Raw genomic sequence first — 22,495 nt, 5'->3', positions numbered from 1 at the left:
TACTCAAGCTTCTGCAATTCATGACTCCTCCTATTGAATGACTTCAGTAGGTAGGGTGGTTTCTGGTCTTTAAGGGTTGGGATTTGTTTTTAATCTATTTCCCTCTCTCTTTGGCTATCAGCAGATTTACACGTAAGCAACTGATGTTATATATTACTAACAACTCTGTTACGTGGAACTTAGGAAGCAGAGTAACTAGAGGTACATCACATTAGAGATCCACGATCTGTCTTTTTTTAAAGTGTTTCACTCAATTGCGATTAGAGGCACTGAGATGGGCAAAAGAAACTTAGAACAAAAAGTCATTCTGGTGACAGAAGGATTTTTCTGTAAGAACTTGAAAATAATTCTGAGAACTCTATCTCCGTGGATTATTTTTGCACAAAATTATTTTCTGAGCTTTTTCCAAGGAGTCATTCTCTAATCTAAATCCAGAGGAGGTCTGTGAAAGCGCTCATATGGGAGAGAGATGGAACTTAGGGTCCCACAAATCTCACCCAGACACTGACTTGCTGGGTGCTTTGGGTATGTAACTTAATTTCATCCCCTCTGGGTCCGCAACTACAAAACAGGTGGAGAAACATTTATTTTTGTGAAGCTCATTTATTTACAGGCCAATTCACTGGGTAAATATAAGAGGACAAACTTCAGTTTCTTGAGGTTCACAGTGAGGCAAAGAGGCAGGTAAACTCTGCATTATTCAAGTGAGACATCTGGGTGCTCAGTTTGCCTATATCTGGCCCCCAATTATTTTCACTGCAGGAGAAAGAAAAACAAACCAAAGCCACTCAAATACCAGAGATGCATCCCAGAAATGTTTTTTTGCATAGTGTATCCTTCACGGTGCTTCTAAACATAAGGTCTATGTTGCCTTCTTTTCCATCCACAACAGTTAACGGGGTGTCTGTGTGTTTCATTATTTACTTTTAAGTGATCAGTCTCTTCAGCTGGCTTTGTGATTCTGAGCAGCTCAACAAAGCTGTGCTACGCAAGCTCCTGCAGCAAACAGCCGTTAGGAAATCTCTGCAAAGTCTTTTCCCCTTTGAATGCAGCCACAAGGAGAAGATGATGGAGGATGTCCACTCATACAAAAATCAACTCAGCTTAGCCAGCAACCTTTTATTATATGTTCGCTTCCATTTCTCAAATCTGTCACCCTATTTTCAGTAAAGTTCACTAAGGCATTATTCCTTTGCATTCCCTATTCATCTCAAATCTTTGACACTTTGTCCAACTATTACTATAAAAGCACAGCCCTGCTGACATTACATATTACTTAGAACAAGTAATGGTATAGTGTTAATTTGGCTCTTTCCCCTCTCTACTTTTTAATACAGATTATTGTTACAACAAAACTTAGCGCACCCAAGCAATCACCTGTTAGGGAGCCCCAGCATGCACTCAGCGTGCAGTACGCATTCGTATACAAGTTAAAGCACGGAGAGATCAACACCACTGAAAACGAACTTGTAATAGCCCTAGTAAAAATATCTGCCATGCTTACCCAAGGACCAATAACCTGATCTTAGAAGAATATCTTATGTATGTACCTTTACACGTACCTAATGCCACTAGTTGTGAATAAATTAACACTTGTTCTTTTACACATGAATGGGGAAAAGAAAGGAAATTTTAAGTTCCCTCTTGAACTGAAAAACAGTAAGCCTAGCTCACATGGAAGTAAAGTACTGTGCTACCCACGTCGACATAACAACCCATAAAACAGTTTTAAAGCCCTCTGTAATCAGTTTCTGGAAAGGATTCCTTTACTAAATCAACGCCCAGAAAGTTTTGTGGTATTAATCAGGATGTTGAACTAGGGCTTGTTGGACTCACCTCTCTGTCGTATGACAAGGAGACTTTGTTCACCAACATTGGCACTTATGCCACTTAGAAATCTTAACTACTGTTACTGCTTACACAGTAGTTTCTACTGACATCCCACTGTCAGGTAAATCCTTCAAGGTGACTCTGAATTTCAGGTACACTGTCACAAACATGTGCGAGACCCTCAAAGTTCAGCTACTGCCCATCCCTCTTCGCTGCATATTGTTCTGTCCACTGCTTTTCTCACAAGGGTACACTTCTTGCACTGAAATTCAGAGTAACCTGCTCCGACAGTGCCTTATGCAAACCAGTGGAGGATGCCCGCACTGCCTCTCCAGCACTCTGTGTCCCACGGTGCTCAGGACTGCAGGAGTTGTACCTCCTGAATGAACTCTGATGCTCTGGAGAGATCCCACAATCCACCAGCTATTAAAAAACCCTTGAGATTGGCCAAGTCTCCAAGTTGAAAAAAAACCATATAAAAACTTCATTTTATTACAGTAGAAGATTACTATGATTTACTGGTAACAGAATGACACTTCTGTTTACCCAAAAAAATCTCTGATAAAACAACAGCTAAAAACATTACAGCGTGGTTTCGAGATTAAGATCAAATTCTTACGCAAGCCTTGATATCGTGATCTGTGGTTACATGTAAACGTATTTCCCCTTCTAATCTTCTCTCTACCCCCAAGGGTTTCGTAATCTTGGTAAATCCCATTCTCATAACAATTCTCATTTTTCATATGAATCAAGCCACTTCTCCAGAAAAATTCCTCTCCAACCACTGATTTAAGAGTGCTGCTCCCTTTCAGGGAACACGAAATCACAACATGGCTTTTGCAATGCAGCGTGTTTAACTATGAAAAAAAAAAAGCTGTCTAAAGATTATAAAGGGAAAAACCCTGACTAGTTGGAAGAAATTTAGGACTCATTACGTATTCTACATTGAGGCTTGTAATTCCTGTAAATTGATAAACCCTTTCTAAATAGACTTGACATGACAGTAACTAAGCCACCACTAGAAAATAATGGGCACTGAGGCAAAGCACACTACCTATGCTTGGGGGAAAAAAAAAATCTTCAATAATATTTTTCACATTGCTGTCATTAGGATGACTTCTGAAAATATACTCCTTTGTAAAATAACTCTTTTGAAACATATACTGAATGTTAAATGTGTGATGTGCTTGAAACCTGTTTGTAGCAACCATGCAACAGCGGGTTATAAGGCAGGTATCACTTCAGCTTTAAAGACAGCAATCATATTCCAGTTCTTTTTAAATCTTGAGATATGTACAACACCCGACACCTTCTATGTGTATTTTATTACTATCACAATGCTTCATCATGCTGATGACTAAAACACTTGAGGGCTTTAAAGGTTTTTTTTCTGCTTTGGTGAGACCCCACCTGGAGTACTGCATCCAGCTGTGGAGTCCTCAGCACGAGGACATGGACCTGTTGGAGTGGGTCCAGAGGAGGGCCATGAAGATGATGAGAGGGATGGAGCACCTATGCTATGAGGACAGGCTGAAGGAGTTGGGGTTGTGCAGCCTGGAGAAGAGAAGGCTCCGAAGAGACCTTATAGTGGCCTTCCAGTACCTAAAGGGGGCCTACAGGAGAGATGGGGAGGGACTCTTGATCAAGGAGTGTAATGATAGGACAAGGGGTAAAGGTTTCAAACTGAAAGTGGGGAGATTTAGATTGGGTATCAGGAAGAAATTCTTTCCTGTGGGGGTGGTGAGGCAGTGGAACAGGTTGCCCAGAGAAGTTGTGGATGCCCCATCCCTGGAAGTGTTCAAGGCCAGGCGGGCAAGGGCAGAAGGCAGCTTGCCAGAGCTGTTCCTGTACGGTTAGGCCATCTTCTTCTGGCTCATCACTGCATGCTTGCACCTTCACACAGGCGAGAATGAAAAATTCCCAGAAAAGAAAAATTCCCAGAAAGAAGCATCTCAAAACGTTGACGTTCCCCACAGAGTAACGGCGCCCGCGAGTGCCTGCCCCGCCTGGCACCAACACTCCGCGCACGTAGCGTCCCTCACAAGCTACATTCAACACAGGGCCGGCCTCGCCGCAGCGCCTGTCCCCTCAGACCCCGCCCGCACGACGCTCTTCCCCTCAGTCGGCAGCCCGCCCGGCGGCGCTCCCGCGTTGCTAGGACACCGGGCCCGCCCTCTAGCAACGCGCGGCGCTTTACGGCAGCGGGGGGTGCTTCTCCCGCCCCCTTCTCTCGGCGGGACCCCGCGGCGGCAGTGCCGCCATGTCCTGTCCGGGGCGGTCCGAGGAGGCGGACCGGACGCTGTTCGTGGGGAACCTGGAGAGCCGCGTGCGGGAGGAGATCCTCTACGAGCTCTTCCTGCAGGTGGAGGACGGGCCTCCGGGGGCGGGACGGGGCCGCGGGGCGGAGGCCTCGGCGGGCCCCAGGCGGGCGCGAGTGCCGCGCTGTCCCCGGGAGCCGGGCAGGGCCGAGGCGAGGCCTCGGGCTGCGGCTGGGGCGCGGCCACGGCAGCCACCGCCGCAGGAGCGAAGGGCTGCGAGCGGCCGCGAAGCGCGGAGCCGCCGGTCGTGAGGGGCCGGTGCCTGCCGGCAGCGGGGGGCGGTGGCTGGGGCTGCCGCCCGCCAGGCACCGGGCGGGGGCAGAAGTCCTTCTCGCCTTCCCCCGTTGGACACTGCCGCTCCGTGAGCACTGGTGTGCTGCGGATGGTCCCGGTCCCGGCCGTTTCCCTTTCCTCGGCTTTGTCTCCTCCCGGCTGTGCAGGTGTGGGGGCCACAGATAGGCCCCGCCTTAGTGAGGAGGTTAAGTGTTTTAAAGATGTTTTAAAAATCCCCAAGGGGGAAAAAAAAAAATCTCTTTTACAGTTTTTTTTTTTATATATTATGAGCAATAAATCTTTGCACTGAGTTTTCTTGATCAAATTATCGATCAAAACCTGAAAATGCCTTGAGCAAGATTAAAACTGCTAACGGAGTGTGGGAGGCAATAGGAATGATCCGCAGGTGGGACTCTGGATTTCCACCTGTAAATGACCTTTCTATCAAAATGTTTTAACGCTTGAGAAGATATTAAAAATTCTGTCGCTGGGATTTTCAGGGAGGTGGTGGGAACGTACTAAGTAGCTGGACCTGTTTCAAACCTTTGGAAATCAATTATGCTAAGGAGGAAAGCAAATGGCAAAGACTGAAGATGTTAAGACGCTGACTTGGCTTCAGTTTTGATCCCACGTTGGCAGCATCTCGGGCTAAGCCAGGCTTGTTAACCTGAAAGTAATTAATAAGGAAAGGAGGGGGGAAAGATATGGAGAGGAGGGAGCGTTATATCACTAATACAAGCGTCACATTTCAAGGTGGATTGACAATAGTTGCTGATGATGCACTTTTTCTGAATTTGTTTGTGGTGTGTTTTGTTTTGTGCTTGTGGTTGTTTTGTTTTGTGTTCTTCCTCCTGGTGTGATCCAGTCACCCTCTGTCAAGCTAAAAGGCCCCAGGCTCTGGACAGTTCAGGCAACAGCTTGGTGATAAACTTGCTTCTTCTGGTCTACTAATTGCCCCCAGTCTCAGAATGAACCTTGCTTCCTTCTGGTGTGTTTGCAAAATAAGAGGTGGGCAGAATGATCTGTTCTCTGGCTGTTTCATTGCTAATCAGAACTATTTCTACTCACCAGTTCTATTCTGCTGATTAATCTGGTATTTGTCTTGTTAACTAGGCAAGACCTCAGCATGCTGCCCTGTTTGCATTGAAAGCCCTTTGGGTTTTTAGCTATTCCCATCTCTTCTAGCTTTCAGTTTTTAACTTTTCCCTAAAATTAGCCAAGAAACTGTTGTTTCTTCTTTTTTTTATTCTTCCTTATTTTCTGTGCAGAATTCTGACTGTTTCCAATACTAGACAGTAGTCTGCTATAAACGTTAGGGTAAGAAAGCTTGTTTCACCAGAGAACGTGAGTAATACCATACAAATTCTGGTACAAAAGTGATAAAAATAAGCAGATGCTCTCATTATGCATGACTCTTGTGCATAATCTGCAGCAGTCATCCAACTGATGACTTTTATCTGGGTCTTTAGGTCATCCCAATAACATCTACTTATCTTTTTTTCTTGTCTTCATCTTGTTCTGACTCAGGTTTCTCTATCTTTTGCTGCAACAGCATATGCTTCTCATTGCAGTATTGTACTTTCTTGGAAAATATACAGTTCAATATTCCTGCTGTGGCATGGTCCTGAAGATGCAGTCCTGACCTGTAGCTTTTCCCCCATCAAATTATGAGCAAGTATCTATTATTACTTCTAAACTATTAATATTTTTATTTATGAACAGGAAGACTACGTATTTAAAAGACTGACCTGCAAAGGACTTGAGTTTCTCGCTTCTAGTTCTTGAAGAACCAGATCCTCTTTGTTAGGCAAATAATAAATAATAATCAGAAGACTGGATATATGTAATTTTTTTTTAAAGCTGCAGTGTAGTGCAGAACAACAACAAAAATGTCTTAAGGAGCCAATTCAAGCAAAAATAAACATGTTCAGAATCTTCCTGAAATACCTTCTTTAAAAACAAACCATCCAAACAACAACAAAAAAACAAACAAAAAAACTCATCAAACTTCAAGATGTTTGGACAGATGAGATCACCGTTTTGAAGATTCCCTGCACAGGACAACCTAGGTAATATTTATTGCTCTACAGCCTGATCACCCTGTGCACCAGTAGTAAAAAATAGTACATTATTTTTAATCCTTTGGTTTTGTCTATATGACTTGCCTACTTTCACCAGGGATGGGGGTGTTTCATTTTTCAGCAAAAGCGTCTTATTTATGCGAGGAGTAGTTTATACACAGCTGGCAAAAACATACAGCGGTCAGACATTATTATCACAGATGACAACCTTAATATCTTCAGTCTGACGACATGGAGGGTATAATAAGGGAGATGGCTCCACATCATCACTCTAAATGCGCACAGCAGACATTGCAGATTTGTTGCTTGACAGTAATCATTGAAAACGCAGGAAATAAAGTAAATTACTTTCTTTGGCTTATTTTCTTCATCTGAGCATATGATGTGTGTTCATTTTGAATGTTTAACTGTTTATGCAGTTTAATTGCTGTAAAGCTGGTATAAGTAAACTTGTGTTTGCCTGAAGCTATAGATGGCTTGTGAGTGACTTTGACTGAAAAGTACATACTGTATCACTAGTAGTAGTAGAAGCCAGTTCTACTGATGAGCGCTGTTTTTTGCTTCAGAACAATGAATTCTCCCTCTACTACAGTAATTTGGACATTCAGTGATTTTTTTTTTTTACTGATGGATTTTTTTTTTAACTTATATTCACTTCATTGCTCATCTGGGTATTATATCCTCCTAAAGTTAAGTCGTTGCATCTTTAACACTCCTGAGCTGTGGCAGGAGATTGCTGTTGGCCGTTTCTTTTCCCTCTGCTAAATCAGCTCTGTAGATGCAGAGTTTGTTTTTATGAGAAACTGTTAATTTCGTGACTAATATACTGATTCAGTCTTGTGTTGAGAAGATTCATCATCTTTGCTATTTATTATAAAAATGACAATTTATTTAAAAATGAAGCCAGTATTTATGAAACATCACTGCTTTAATTTGGTTCTAGAAGTACTATGCAAGGATTAAAATGGTACTTATAGGCAGAGATTAAACTTTTCAATAAAGACATTTCAGCCACAGGGAGTAGTTTGGGGTTTTGTTTTATTGGGGGGCTTTGGGTTAGGGAGGTGCAGAAACAGTATGTTATCTCAGATGAGATGATAGTGTCTCTTGATTTCTTGCCATGCAGTTGTGATGAGGTTTAGGCAATACAGAAAACTGTTTTGTGTTGGTTCCAGAAGCACTACTCTTTATTCAGGTTTGCTTTCCCACGGTGTCGATGCTACCCATTTTATGAATTTAAGCAAGAGTAAAGTAGAAGCATATTAATGGAGTAGGTCACTTTTACATAGCTGATACTATCAATGTGCTTAGTTATAATTGTACTAGCAGCTGTACACGCATAAGATAACTTTTGCTACGGAGTCAGTAAATCAGTCTTCCCCCTTGCAGCAGCTGTTAGTATATTTTAAAAATAATCAAAAAATCTGATTTTTAAAGACTAAACATCACCCATGGAGTGATGCTTGGTTCCTTTCTAACATTTGTGGAGCTGATTTTTGTTTGTAGAAGGCTCAAAATTTGAGCTTGGGGAATGTGGGCACACATTTTCAAAATTAAGTAGAGATTCTTACACTGAGAAACTCCCACAATTTCTGACTATGGCAAAATATACATCATTATGAAATACATATTCAAAACAGAATGAAGAGTCAGTCTCTTAATTTCTGTGAGAAAATAATATAAATTTCTTTCAGGCTGGACCATTAACCAAAGTGACGATTTGTAAGGACAAAGAGGGAAAACCTAAGTCTTTTGGATTTGTCTGCTTTAAGCACAAAGAATCAGTGCCTTATGCAATAGCTTTGCTGAATGGAATCCGTTTGTATGGAAGACCAATTAAAGTGCAGTATCGGTTTGGTATGTTTATTAGTCTCAATGATTAATCCTTTGTAATTTTTTTTTAAATTACTATTTTTGAATCCCACAGTCTTTTACAAAGTCAACGATTTATAGTTGAATAAATTATACTCTGGCTTTTGGGAAGGATTCAGTCTTTGTATTTTTTGTTTACTAAGAGAATACAATAGGTTGGTTCAGGACAGCATAACTTGCAAGCCAGCTCAGACCGTACTGTATGGAAAACATAGCTGCACAGGTTTTCACGCTAGATTACATTTATGAATTGGGGTGTGACTTTAACTTGCAGTCTGGCAGGAAAAGTTGATTCAGTAATTGCAACAAACTGTCAAGCTCTTTGATAGTTTTCATACTAAAGCCACAGACTTACCAGAGCTTTGCTTTTAAGTGGAAGGGATTGTAGTTTGAAGAATATAGTCAAATAAACATCACATTCTTCATTTTATATTTATGAAAATAAACCTAGAAAGCTAATGATTAGGCGGCATTTGCAACCCCAACATTAAGGACTCGTGTTCCCACTCTGCGGTGTGCCAGTCCGTCCTTCAAAGGCTGTACAGAGCAGTTGCTGGGTTTAAGTAGAAGGGCTGAGGTTCCTAAAATCAGAAACATCTCCTGTGTCTGTAGCTGAATGGGGATTATTCTGTTCTTGCTTACTTCAACAGCCCTGATTTATGCTTCCTTAAGTGAGTAAATGATACATGAACGTTTTCAAGCAGTAAAATGATGCTATAGATTATCTGCCATAAAATGGCACCTTAACTTTATATACTAGCTTAGATATACTAGCACACTACAGATGACACAGAACACTTTCTGTATTTTTAACTTGTTAATTGAGTAGTCGTAACTGAATAGTCATTATGCTTTTGTCTTATTTACAGGGAGTTCTTACTCATCAGAACTCAACAGCCCTACACATGGTTTTGAGAACTGTATTGACTTATATTCACCTTCATATAGGTAACAAAGATCACCTGTGAATGAACTGTATGATTAATTTTAAAAAAATCTTATTAAGAAAATTAGTTGACGTGGTAGAGCAATCTAGGCTTTTTATTAAAACAGCTGTTGCATGCTTTAATTACATCCTTACTGATGACTTGCAGAGGGCATCAGTTAATTTTAACGTTTCGTTGTTTAGCATGCCAGAGGTTCAGTTAGCTTGAATTTTCCATTTTTTTATTTGTTTCTGCAAGGTACAGGACCATGAGAAAATATTGAAATACGGTGTTTGTACTAGTAATGTTTGCAGTTGTTAGGGGGGAAAAAATCTGACAATGGAAGTAATCTTTTTAAACCCCACTGAATTTATATCTGCATGTATGAATGCACAGGTATAAGCCTGTTATAATGTAAGTCTGAACGCCCCAGATTCAGTATTTTTCAATGTTTCTACATTTTTATTTACAAATGTGGCAGAACTCTCTGTGGAAGCTGAACTCCCATGGTGAAATCCAGAACTCCTTTGCCTCTGTACTTAAGTACACGTGAGCATTACTTATTAATTGAGCCTTTGAACGTATTTGGCTTGTTTTATAGTTTTTTTCATGAAAGTCCAGTTTTTAATTTCTCAATTCTCCTCTTGGGTATACTCATTGTAGCCCAAGAGTTAAGTCTCAGCACTCTGGTAAGCAGTAATTGGTGGACATCTAGTCTTTGTACACTTGCTTGTTTTTCATAGGTATCAAGAGCCTTATGGAAATCCTCCATGTCCTGTTACTCCTTTTCCAATGAACAATAGTTTACTTCATGAATACTCAGGCTTTCAAAAGATGGTGAGTTTGTGTTAAAGTTAAAAATACGGGAGCTTTTTTATGAAGTTGAAGGTGTTCTGTATTTCTGCAAACAGTGCTTATTTAATGTCTCAAAATGTGGTTTAGGCTGCTAACTTTGTATTAAATCTGTTTATTTTAGTACTTACGGGTACTATAATAACAGCGGTCTACCAAACCGAACTGTGTTTTTACTGCAGAATGTCTTAAAGCTTAGGGAGGCCAGAAATGTCTGTGCAGATTGAGCTTTTTCCTGTACTGTGTTCCAGATCAAATCCCCTTGGTGATACAAGCTGACCTAGTGAAGTTACAACCCTGCAAGCAATAGCTTCTTTCTGTACAGCTAATTTAGTCAGGGAACTTCTTAGCTTTTCTACTCAATGTAGAAATGCTCAGCAGAAATTTGCAATGTCCTAAAACCAAACCTAAAACACCCCCAACAAATCGCCACTGCCCAAGTTAGGGCAGCAACAGTTTGAGGGTTTCTGGCCTAAAACTTTTCATGCCGCTGCAGTTCTAAATTTCATGATTTACTTCACAGCAGTAGACAGTGAGAACCCGTATTCCGCTTCCCCTCTAACAGAGTCTGATGCACAGGGCCATTCTTGTCCTAATCTCTTTTGTCTGATATATTCCACAAGGCAAGGGAACTGGTCTCTTCAGATGGCGACCTGTGGGCCAAACCCTAGTCACCAAACATATCATGGATCTTCTGAATCTGATGAGTATGGACTCATCAGTAGGACTGAAGAAACCCAACATTTAATGTGAGGTACCAACTGTGGACAGTACTGCTGCCACCCAGTCTGACTGGGGAATGGCTAGCCCTTTATAACTGTAGAAAGGGTGAAGTCTGGCTAGATTACTCTTGCTACCAGCAATCTGAACAGGAATATAGAGAGGGTCTGTTCCCTGTTGCACAGATGTGGTGGCCTGCCTCCCTTCTTCCCAGGCTATGACCTCAGAGGAGCTGGTGCTTGCACAAACGTTCCCATCTCCTCCATTGTGGTTGGAAGGCTTGGGAGTGTACCATCTCCCACACTGTGCTCGCTGATGAACCCACACCTCAGTAACAATGCAGTACATAAACACCAAGAGATCACACTCAGCAGACCAGCACACACAACCAACTTCATCCCATTTTCTGCTTGCTAGAAGGGGTGATAATTACAGTATGTCTCCACTGATTCTTTGTTGCAGCTCCAGCAGAAAGTGATCTAGTTGCGTGTAGGCCATCACACTTCTGCCTCACCTTTACTTGGCTGACCCAAGCAGGTTACTCACTTGAAGTCAGTCTACACATATAACATACTGAAACATGCTCCCCATTATTTTTCTGGTTACTGCCAGTCAGTAGAAAGCTGCTCTTTTCTGACCTTTGTAATTCTGTTTCTGTATTTGGACTGTGTGTTTTGTATGAGGGACTTTTGGGATACTTTAGGGACTGTAGCAATAAACTGGGCACTTACTGCATTGTTCCAAGTGCTTTGATCTATGGATTCACTATGCCTTGTTGGAATGCCTAGTTCTGCGTTAACTTAAAATTACTTAAGAGGTTAAAAAAAGCAGATATGCATGTCTTTACGTTAATGATAGGCATTACAGTTACAAATGTTTATAAAATACATAGAAGAAATGAAAGGAATGCCATGTTTGATTACCTCACACAAAGACTAACTGGCAGTTTAATCTTACATCAGATTATGTCTCTGTTCTAACTTTGCCATGAAAGATTGTCTACTTTTTCCAACTATACTAGTTGATATAATAAAATATATAAGCTTTATTTTCAAATGTTCTATGTTATGTTGTTTTATAATTTATCAGTATTTTCATTGTAGAAGTTGTAATGCATGCAAAATTAAACTCTTCAGAACTTCCTCTTTACAGTGTTAACAACTCAAGTTTCTGTTTCTCTAGATGAACCATTTTTTAGCACAGCAGTACACAGTAGAGAGTCCAATGGGTCAACAATTTCCTTACTATCAGATGACTCCGCCACTGCCTTCAAATTTTTCCTTTTCTCCCTATCAGAATCAAGCTGCAAATTTTAAGTCTGCACAGAGTTCTTTTGGATTGGCCCTGCCACATTCAAGTGACTCTGAAGAGCACCAGGTGGATGAAAGGACCTCTAAAAGAAAGAGGGAACAGCAAAGTTGTGACAGTGACACTAGTATTGAGGATGACAAAATGAGGCAAAGAGAGCGTGACCAAAAATACAAGAAGTGCAAAGCCAAGAAAAAGACACATTAATACTGTGTAACTAGATTAATATTTTATTATTATTATATTTGCTATTTTTATTTGAGAGAAATTCATTCTTTCATCTTTGCACTTTATTAAAAAAGCAATGTTCAAGATTCATGTTATTTTTGAAATATGTTATGCATAAAGTATACTGATACTTTATTTAATCTCAACCTATTTAAAGAGGAAAGTACTATTTAAGGTATAGGAAAAGTTTAAGAAGATAAAGTTTTGTTAATAAAGAAAAAAAAATTAGTTCGTCGCACCCCCTCCCCCCTTCCCTCCCCCCCCCCCCCGAATCATGGAAGGCTACTATTTCACTGATATAGAAACTTTATGAAAATGCATAATTTCAGCCACTCATTAAGCATTCCATCACATGTGGAATGTAGTTTTGTGAATGGTGTAAGAATTTTCTGGAGCCATTGAAGAAAGTGAGTGGGCTAGAAATTCTAAGTGAAACATCAGAGATGTGCTCGTCACCGAAGTATCAATGCCTATAACTTTTTTTTCTGACTTAGCTGTTGTTATTTTCGGTTAGAATCACCTTGTATGGTTATTGGAACTGGTTTTGTTTTCCAGTAGTAAATATGAGGTAAAATATGAGCATTTGCACTAACTACAAGACTTACATATGTGTCAATACCCAATTGAATGTATATACTTTATGGCTGCAGCATGTATTGACTAGAACTACATGCATATATATGCATCTTTATATAAAGTTACTCTCTAGTGTTTTATTTGCTTATTTGAGAATCTAAATCTTCATTGTAACAAATGGATGAAAAAATCAATGAGTATCTCATCTGATTGACAGCACAACAGCATGAGTCAGTGGAGTTAGTACTACCTCTTAAGAAGAAAAGTTTTTCCCTTGTTTAGCAGAGGAAGAATAAACTATCTCATACTGTGATGAATCGAAGAAGTCAAATGACCTATTTACTGTCTTTCACAACTGCCACCAACAACCTATAGACAGATATGGAGGTATGATGCAGTACAGGTAAAACACTCTTAAGATCCTGTTATATGAGAAAGCAAAACACTCAGTTTTCTGCTATTTAATATTGTTTAAAGTTAAGCCTTCTGTTCAGACTAGGTGTAGGCTTCAAGTTGAACCTGACAATAAAACAGGATTTTGGTTTTGTTAAAATCAGTTTCCTTGGTTATAACGTTGGGTTGCTTGAAAGGAATACTTTTCATCCTTATGCTGGTATTGAGAAAGAATATCCAAGTTTACTGGTTTAAAGGTGGTGTGTTTTACAAACCCAAATAAGTTTCAGAAATGGAAGAACATTTAGCTTGCAATGATTTCTCTTTTGTCTGATAAGATAAATTACAGCTAATAAAATCACTTTGTCAAGACACTGCTTTTAACTTCCCAAAGGGGTTACTTCTTGAGCCGAAGAGACATCCCTATAACGCCACAGTATGGCACCCTTGGAATGTCATTGGCAACTGAATTCAACCTTCTCTATAAAGAATTTACATAACAAAAGTCTGTGCCTTAAATAAGATTTATGCCTAATGTTTTCAGAAACTTGTTTCGTCTGCCTAATCCCTTTCACTTTTTTCCTCTACCCTTCCACGAAAACACTTGCCCCTTTATACTTTTGGTTTGTTTTTTTTTTTTTTTCTTCACCAGTAACTTTAGGACTAAGCTATGTGAATGTAATCTAACTTCTGTTGGAAGATAGTGCTGACATTATACCAGTAAGTCACTGATCACAAAAGCTGCCGCACTAATGGAAAAAGTTAACAAGTAAAATACAGTGGATTTCTTTCAACCTGTTCCTTATGTTACAGAAATTTAAATATAATCGAGTCGAGGAAGAATATGTTAACACTAACTTAAGTTAGAAGTGAAGGTCATCAGACAAAAGAGAAAACAGATGGATGCCTAAACCAGAGTTAGCCTACAGAAAGAGAAGCTTAGTCATGTCTATGTGTCCTTGCCAGACTTCCCCAGTGGATAGATAAGATAATCTGTTCTATGCAATTATACTCTACAAAAGGAATGTCAAGGAGGATCATATTGCATATTGCTGATAAAATATCAATACAATTCTTCTACAGAAATATTTTTTCTTACCCTCTTCCTAGTCTTTTTTTTTTCCTGAAGGAAGTACAGATTTTAATACCTCTCAATATCCGCTTACTTAAAACTCATCAGTGTGTTAAAAGAAGAAAAGCTGGGCATGTGGGAATGTGCTAAAATTACTTTAGCCATAAATAAATTTCATGTTTACATCTGTTAACTTAAGATATCACTTTAGTCAGGGCCCTGTTGTTGTTTTAATTACATTGTCACCATGTTTAAGAAATAAAATACTGGAAACAAAAAAAAACCCACTTGAGTTTGCTCTTGACCAAGTATTTATTCAACCCCCTATCTGTTTTAGCCACTTTTTAAAATTCTGTATGAATATGAATGAATGTTTTCTATGCTAGTTCTGATTCTAAATTATTCTTATTTTTTCCTGGTCTTTCAGTTCCCACGCTCTATCTGGCCACAAAATTTTGCTTTCTCTGCTGTCACATTGGTCTTGCGTTTAGACTTTTTTCTCTGTATTTTATGATATGGAATGCAGTGCATAGTGATTTCCGTTACAATCTCCCAAACTTTGGACAAATCAGGGTCACAGTGAGTGATGCGTTCTCATTTAAGTTGGCAATGTGCCAGGTCAACAAGAGTCAAAGGGGAGGTGCTGTATTAATTATAGAGTAAGATCAAGATCCAGATTTTTACTAACTTTTGGAAAAACTTTATGTCCAGGAAAAAAACACAGCAATGGAAATTACTATTCTAGCTTCCCTCTACCTGTCTTTACATTTAAATGCTAGTGAGCAAGCTGTACGAAGCTTCCAAAAAGCAAAACCAGAAAGTATTGAGCAGTAAAAAAGGTCAAAACTTGCTTATCTGGTATGGGTTCTGATGGAGTTCCCAGTGCTGCAGCAGCCTGGTTCCAGAGACAAGCTGGCCTTTCACCTGCCCATCCCAGGTGGAGCGAGCAGTTCAGTCGATAGCGAGCACATGCTTTCTGTATTTTATCCAAAAGTTTTAAGTTGGATTTATTCAGCAGCCGCGGCACTGCAGTGCCCTGCTCTAGGTGGGAGGCACAGTGGGTGTCACGAGGTGGCTCAGTGCTGTGGGCCCAACTCTAAGACAAAAGTACTGTTGTCGTTTGTAATTTTCTGATGCACTAATGAACTTCTGGTAGCAGATATCCAGCTAAGAGCTAGTAAAAACAAAAAATAATTTTTTTCCTATTTTTAGTCACAAGATACGATGCACACACGCCACTGATGTCAAAAGAATATGGTTAAAATTGTAATAGAAATTTGATTGAACTTTAGCTGAACCCCTGAAATTAATATTTAATTGGGCCTTTTGCACATGGACTTTTGCACAAGTGAACTTAATTGTGTCCTTGCACATCCAGCTGGACTAGATGTAGAAACAATTAACTGGAACTTAGATCAAAGAAATTGAATTGTTGAAGGATTACCATATCGAAAGCTTACTGAAGGCGAACAGGGCCCACAGAGGGAGTACACTCCTGGTCTAAGTAAAGGGTGACAAGACATATAGTCTTTGGAATGGAGTCCAGATAAGACTGTGTCCTAGAGAAGCCTTAGGAGTTTATAATATTAAAACACACAGCCTTTTGTAAATAATAAGCACGCTAATTAAAGGGATCTCCCAAAACATTTAAAACATTAACTTGAATGCATATGTATGATGCGGGATAGTAAAGGAACTATATAGCTCACCAATCACCTGCATCTTATCACTACAAATACCAGACTGTCAGAAACGTGTGGTGTGCTGGCTGCTGTTAAACTCCCGGCACCCAATTCGGCAGAATTGAAATAAATATCTTGAGTCGGTGTGCTGATTGCTTTTTTTTTTTTTTACACACCAGGTGAAGAGCCCTTATTTAGGGACACCACCACGGGCCGTTCCCTCTCCTGCCCACTGGTAAAAGACACATCTGGCCTGGCATTACACGACACCGAGGAGACCAGAACGATGGGCTGCCGGTGGCCTTTTTGGGGCACAAAGTCCCATTTCACGGCAATGCTGAGGCACCTGATGGGCCTTGCTGGAGCCAGGCTGGCGGGAAGGCAGAGGCAGTGCCGCCCTCCCCGCTCCTCCAGACGGCCGCTTCCAACGCCTGCCCGGGGAGGCTCTCGGCAGCCATGGCCGCCTCAGGAGGGAAGCAGGGTGGCTTCTGCCAGCGCCCGAGTCACACCGGCAAGAAGGTGAGATGGTGAGCGGGGAGGAGGCGTTATGGATGGGGCTGAGGGCAGGGTGACCCCCTGCCAGGGCATGACGGCTGCCCCGGGAGGGAGCCGGTGGCTACCGAGGGGCCCCGCTGGTAGCCACGGGCTCCCTCCCGGGGCAGCCACAGGTGGCTGCTTTAAACCTGGTGGGATTTCCTGTAGGATTCGTGCTGGGTTCTACCTCAAAAAGAAATGCAGCCGATGGCCACTGATACTGTCGCGGGGTGTATCCTTCGCATTTCTGAGAAGGGAGGAATCTTTAGGCCGGGGTTTCGTTCGATAGTTCTTGTCATTCTTAAGAAAATAGGAGCTGTGCCACGGATTTGGGCGGGGAATGTTCGTGCCCAAGACTTCTGCAGTGTTCTTCAGTAGTTAAAAAGCGATAGTTCAAACAAACGACGCTGTTTGTAGGTAAAATTCAGAAATCGTAATAGACCGTGGTAAACGTTTACATCTGATAGTGAAAGGCAAGCAGATGCACAGGCAGATGTACTCATTACAGAAGTTTGTTACGTACCTACTTGTTGCATATTTGTTTCTTGGATTATCATCTAATAATTTGGCTTTTCACTGAAAGTACAAGAAAAACTGTTGTGGAAAATATGCAGGATCTCAGAGCACCCGCGGCATACGTTTTTGATCGGTGGGGTTTTTACACCATCTACCGAAAAGAACTGTAACTGCATCTTTGGTAAAAAAACCTATTTTAACACCGTAATTACTAAGGGACAGAATTTACTCCCTAGGTGTGCAGAAGTCACTCTTGGGTGTGGATACACATTCCTTAAGAAGTATGGGAGAGTTCATATTTGCGTCTATTACGTTTATCTCCAATGACTTGGCATTGTGCACAAGTCTCATATGCTTATCATTTATGTGAACAGTACATGTTCGTAGTACTTCGTCTCTTACAGTCTGAAAGGAGTTTGCTGTTCTTTAGGTATTAGCAGTTAATAACTTCCAATAGCTAGGTTTTCAAATGCAGGGAAAAAAACCACAGGATTTTCACTGCCAAAGATTTAAGGAAGGTTCGCTAGTATTGGACATAGAATCATAGAATATCTCAAGTTGGAAGGGACACAAAAGTATCATCGAGTCCAACTCCCATGCTTTACTGTTGGTGTGATCATACTCATGGGTATGTGTAAACAGTGTAAAATCAAGCTAAGGTAGTGGTTAATACCATCTTACAGCAAGTTAAGTTGTTCTAGTAAGTCATGACACTGTACATCTTTTTCATTCTTCATATCTTGTGGTAGAGTGTATTGGTAGGAGAAGGTAACAGATAAAGAAGTGTTAGTATAGACCTTATTATAGGTCAGAATTAAATAGCTCCTGAAAACTACATGTTTAGTAAAAGAAAAAAAAACAAACCCAACTCTTTCTTCAGTCTTTCAAGTAACATTGATACTTTTTCCTTTTGTCTTTTTTAAACAGAAATGCAGCCCTGAAGAAAATGTTTTTTTCTTCAGTAAAGTAACATATTCCTGGTTTAGCAGGTGAGAATTTAATAAACTGCTTGTTGATGTTCATTGATGCTCACAGAATTACTGAGCACACGCTTACTTTCCACGCCATCATTCTAGCTTGGCCCTGAGCCTGATTGCTGTTAGCTGTTTGTACAAAAATCAAAGTTTACAATTTTTAGAGATTACATTCAAATTTTTTTTTATACATAGTAACAGTCATTTTATGCATTATCTAATGGCATTATTTAAAACATTAATATTTTAATAACTAAACACAATGTTCTTGTCACAATAGACAATATTTTTACACAATGGGATATAATAGACCAAATTAGGCTATCCTTTTTCATTTATTGTCTGTGTAAAGTTTGGCAATAGACAAAAATTAAAATAAGATTTCCTTTAGACTCCATGTAGTGATAGAACAATTTGCTAGATCTCCAGGAATAAATATTCAACAGTACATTTAAGGTATTTTCCAAGTAGCCAATTTCATGCTTGTTTTTGTCCATCTTCTACGGCAGACCGCGTGTTATTACTGTAGATCACCTGCTCATAAACACCAATAAAGTCTCTCAGCTTCTGAGGAAATTTTCCACTCAAAAATAGGAACTGAAAGCTCAACTATATCAAGTCATGCAGGTTCCTGTCACTTAATATTTTGGATGTTATTTCAAACAATTTCATGTGTTACGTCTTGTGACTGTTACTCATTTTTAACATTTTTTTTCTTCTTTAAAAATCATTTGAGTCATACATATACACCTCAAAAATCTAAAAGTGAGAAAAACATTTTAAGAGTATTGTAACTGTTTCTTGCTTTATTCAATATTATTAATTTTAAGGAAAAAATGAAAACAGAAACAGTATTTGCTATTAATAAACTGAGACAAAATAATCAGATTGTTTCAAGGATTCAGAGTATTTGGTTAAACTCTGGCCCTGTTGAAGTTAGGAGTTCACAATCAGTTTTAGAGTAGCTGCGGTTTTTACCAGTCCTTACATTCTATACAATAAATACAAATTTGCAGTTTTTCAAGAAAGTTTTGAAGTATACTAAGTGCAGCGCTTCTATATGACATTTATTTGTTCATTATGTCACAGTGCTCACCCAAACGTTCAAGCTAGGCTGTCCTTTGTATTTTTTAACCAATTCAATAATGTTTAACAAAAGAAGAGGGGGGAAAAAATGGATTTCAGTTCTACTCAGTGAGAACTTGTTTAGTTACGAAATAACTACCTGGATGCGATTAAACTAATGTTCTGACATTAGCTATATTCCCTCTTTCCAGTCACAAGCAAACACAATAAATTATGGCTAATATATACGTGCCTTAAGTGCTTGCAATCTAAATGAGGAAGTCTCGAATTAATTGTTATATAATAAACCCATAATGCTATATTATGTTTCTTTAGAATTCAGGCAGTCTGGAGATTACAGTGTGAAGGGCATTTGGTAAATCTATTTATCCTCTGGCAGCAGTGAGTTTTAGCACTGAGATGAGTTATGCAGAATTCTTAAACAACAGTTCCCACTCAAGTACCAATTGGTCTGCTTTCCTCACCGGTCTCAAAAGCTGTCTCTCTTAGAGAGAAGCTGTGTTATTTTTGCCTTCACTTATCAAGCCTAAGGCAAATTCACTTTGGATTAATGTTGCAGCTTCCGTAGATGTTTGGGTGGCCCTTGGGGATAGTGAGGTCCACCCACAATCAGAATTTTACAACCTCCAAAAAAGTGTTTCTGAGTCTTATTTTCTGTCCTGTGATAAGCATAATGGCACACACATTAGCCTCAAGCCCAGCGCTGACATACTTTAAGTTAGACAACATTGTCAACGTTAATCCCCACCTCAGAAATGGTATAGCATGATTTGCTTTGAGTTGCCCTAAACCTGATACAGTCATCAAAAATTCCAAATCCTCTGTTGTTCTTTCAAAGTTCCTGTAGGTTCACTGTATTCATCAGCCCTATTTTTCCATTTTAAGACCAATTTTAGGTTTTGTTGACACTTAAGTGGGTAAAAGCACTTTGTTAAAACAAAATCCTAACAGCTGAAGATCTATTGTAAGGAAACTTCTGTTGTAGTTGTGCAGAAACCCAGTAGTTTAAGGTTGTGACCTTTGTTAAAGATAAGTCACAACATAATGCAGTCCTGTGATAGAAAAGGTATTTCATTCCAGATCTCAAGAATAAGTGGGTAATGATGCTACACACTTTCTTTTTTTTAAATGAAATAGTATATTTTCCTATAAAGAAATATGCAATAAAAAATATAAAACGATTCTGAGGTACAAAGGTTCCGCATAATTTGCTGTTCAGATGTGACAATCTGCTTGGGCTCTTTTTACTTCAGGTGAATTTCAGTGTATTTAAGGTGACTGTAAGTATGTTCCACTGTTTAGTCTGTACCCTTTATAGGATTACATACATTATTTTGATTATAGAGTTCATTTATATACACTAAATGATATCATCAATGATATCAAATGATATCAAAGTTCTGCTTTTTTTTTCTGCTGTATTTCATGCTATCTAAATTCATCGCTTGCTTTCAGACTAATATCTATAGGCTATAAGAAGCCATTGGAGAGGGATGACCTTTTTGAGCTGAATGAAAGCGATTCACCGTACAGTGTGTGTCCTAAATTTGAAAAGCAATGGAGGAAAGAAATCCAGAAATCTACCACAGGATTAACGGTAGTTATAATTCTGACAATAAGCAATATCTGTTTCTAAATTTGAGGACTCTAGAAGGTGGAGATGATTTCTAAGATCTTGGTGTTTGTTGAACAGCCTGCATTTTGTTGATCACAAAGGCCATTCAGTGTTGTGATTGGTGATCTCTAGTGTGGCTACAGGATTTTTCTACATTGTTTAAGTTCAAACTTACCTCTTAGAAAGTTATCCAGTTACATCTTAATACTTCAAGTGATATGGAATCTACCATGACTTTTATTTTGGTGATTAATTACCATCTTTGTTAAAACTGTCTGACTAATTCCTCTCTGAACTTGTCTGTTTTCTGGGGTTTTATCTTTGCATCTATTTTTCAGATAGGTAGAAAAGTCTATTATCAGCTTGCTTATCAGTAGACACTCTGGCTTACAGAACACACAACATAGGCTTCAGTTTTCTTTAAGTTTAACAATATTGAGTTTTACAGATATTTTGGGTTTTTTGCTTGAGTTATCCTGTGTGATTTTCATGTGAACCCTTGATGCTTTCAGTCACAGTTATTTTTTTTTTTTTTTTGTAGTTGAAGTGCACTAGGAGCTCTGTAGTGCTAGGAAGTTAGAAGAGAGCCCTCTATAAATCCAGTAAGAGTGTAGCTTTTGTTTTTTTAATAACTTACTGAGAAGAGGGCTCCTGCAGAGTCTGACCTACTGCATCTCTTCAGTATTTTTCTTATCTATTTGTAGATTTGCCCTTTCTTTCACTCATGGTATACACACCAAAACCCTTTCTACCAAAGCATTCAAAAGTATTTTTCAATAAGTATAATTTTTAATTCAGATATTGGTTTTGTTATTCAAGTAAAAAAAATCCGTAATTATTCTGTAAAAAATATCCTGTCCTTCATCACTGTGGTAATTAAGAAAGGCTAACTTTTTTTGAGACTTTGTAAAAATATTTGCAATTGCCTGAGCTAAATCCAAGCTGAAAAAAATAGTTACTTGACAACTGAAAATATTCTGGAAGAATAGAAGGGTTGTTCAACCTTAAATATAAAGTTGCTGTAAGCCTGCTATAAATGATAATGCATTTATGTTGAAGCTTATCTCTGTTTTTCTGATACAGTTTTTTTGACCTGTGATAATCCTTTAAGGATTAAATTATTTTCTAATTATATTTGTGGATAATTGGGGCAACCTGAGAAATGATACTTATCCGTTCCTGAAAGACTGCTAGCCAGGCTAAATAAAGCCAGACTTCATTTCTTTCCTCAAAGCTTTTCTTCTAACTGTAGAAAATGCACTTTTTCAGATCATAAGTACAGTCGTGGCTTTAGAGGGATACTCTAATTTTGCATATTTTATATTTGTATATGTGTGTGAAGTTAAAAGATATTTTTTTCTCTTAATTCTGTACATATTTTTGTAATCTTGCAGGCTTCTTACATCAAAAGAGTGCTATTTAAGAAAACAAGTTTCCATAAACCATCTTTGATTTTGCCATTATGGCAAACATTTAAATTTGTATTGATAAAAGTTGCATTTCTGAAAGTTACAGCTGACATTCTGGCTTTCATGAGTCCACAATTAATGAAGTAAGTTTTTAATGTGTTTCACATTATGTTCAGAGAGTAACAGTAGTTATAAAGCTAAAGGGTTACCAATATCAAAACCAAACTAAA

General features: G+C 39.2%; 2 protein-coding genes across 4 annotated transcripts in view; both read left to right on the top strand.

Annotated features, from left to right (window-relative positions):
- The first annotated feature begins 4,053 nt into the window (after positions 1-4,053).
- Positions 4,054-12,663, top strand: RBM11 (RNA binding motif protein 11). 2 transcript variants are annotated; one of them, XM_054180926.1, is made up of 5 exons: positions 4,054-4,192; positions 8,197-8,359; positions 9,244-9,322; positions 10,044-10,137; positions 12,169-12,663. In XM_054180926.1, exons 1-5 carry the CDS (start codon positions 4,091-4,093, stop codon positions 12,385-12,387), a joined length of 657 nt encoding a protein of 218 aa, XP_054036901.1. In that variant the 5' UTR covers positions 4,054-4,090; the 3' UTR covers positions 12,388-12,663. The 2 variants fall into 2 exon arrangements, with proteins under 2 accessions (XP_054036901.1, XP_054036894.1); XM_054180919.1 differs by having other exon boundaries at positions 12,055-12,663.
- A 17-nt stretch (positions 12,664-12,680) lies between these two features.
- Positions 12,681-22,495, top strand: part of LOC128900121 (multidrug resistance-associated protein 1-like) — a 38,521-nt gene continuing 28,706 nt past the window's right edge. For both annotated transcript variants that reach the window (XM_054180910.1, XM_054180902.1), the window contains exons 1-5: positions 12,681-13,371; positions 16,311-16,650; positions 18,109-18,170; positions 20,697-20,838; positions 22,251-22,408. In XM_054180910.1, the coding sequence (XP_054036885.1) occupies positions 16,588-16,650; positions 18,109-18,170; positions 20,697-20,838; positions 22,251-22,408 (425 nt within the window). In that variant the 5' untranslated portion in view covers positions 12,681-13,371; positions 16,311-16,587. The remainder of the gene's footprint in view (positions 13,372-16,310; positions 16,651-18,108; positions 18,171-20,696; positions 20,839-22,250; positions 22,409-22,495) is intronic.

Source organism: Rissa tridactyla, chromosome 1, assembly GCF_028500815.1.
Source record: "Rissa tridactyla isolate bRisTri1 chromosome 1, bRisTri1.patW.cur.20221130, whole genome shotgun sequence".
Classification (NCBI taxonomy): domain Eukaryota; kingdom Metazoa; phylum Chordata; class Aves; order Charadriiformes; family Laridae; genus Rissa; species Rissa tridactyla.
The sequence above is the reverse complement of the archived record's forward strand: the minus strand, read 5'-3'. Positions and strand labels throughout refer to the sequence as shown.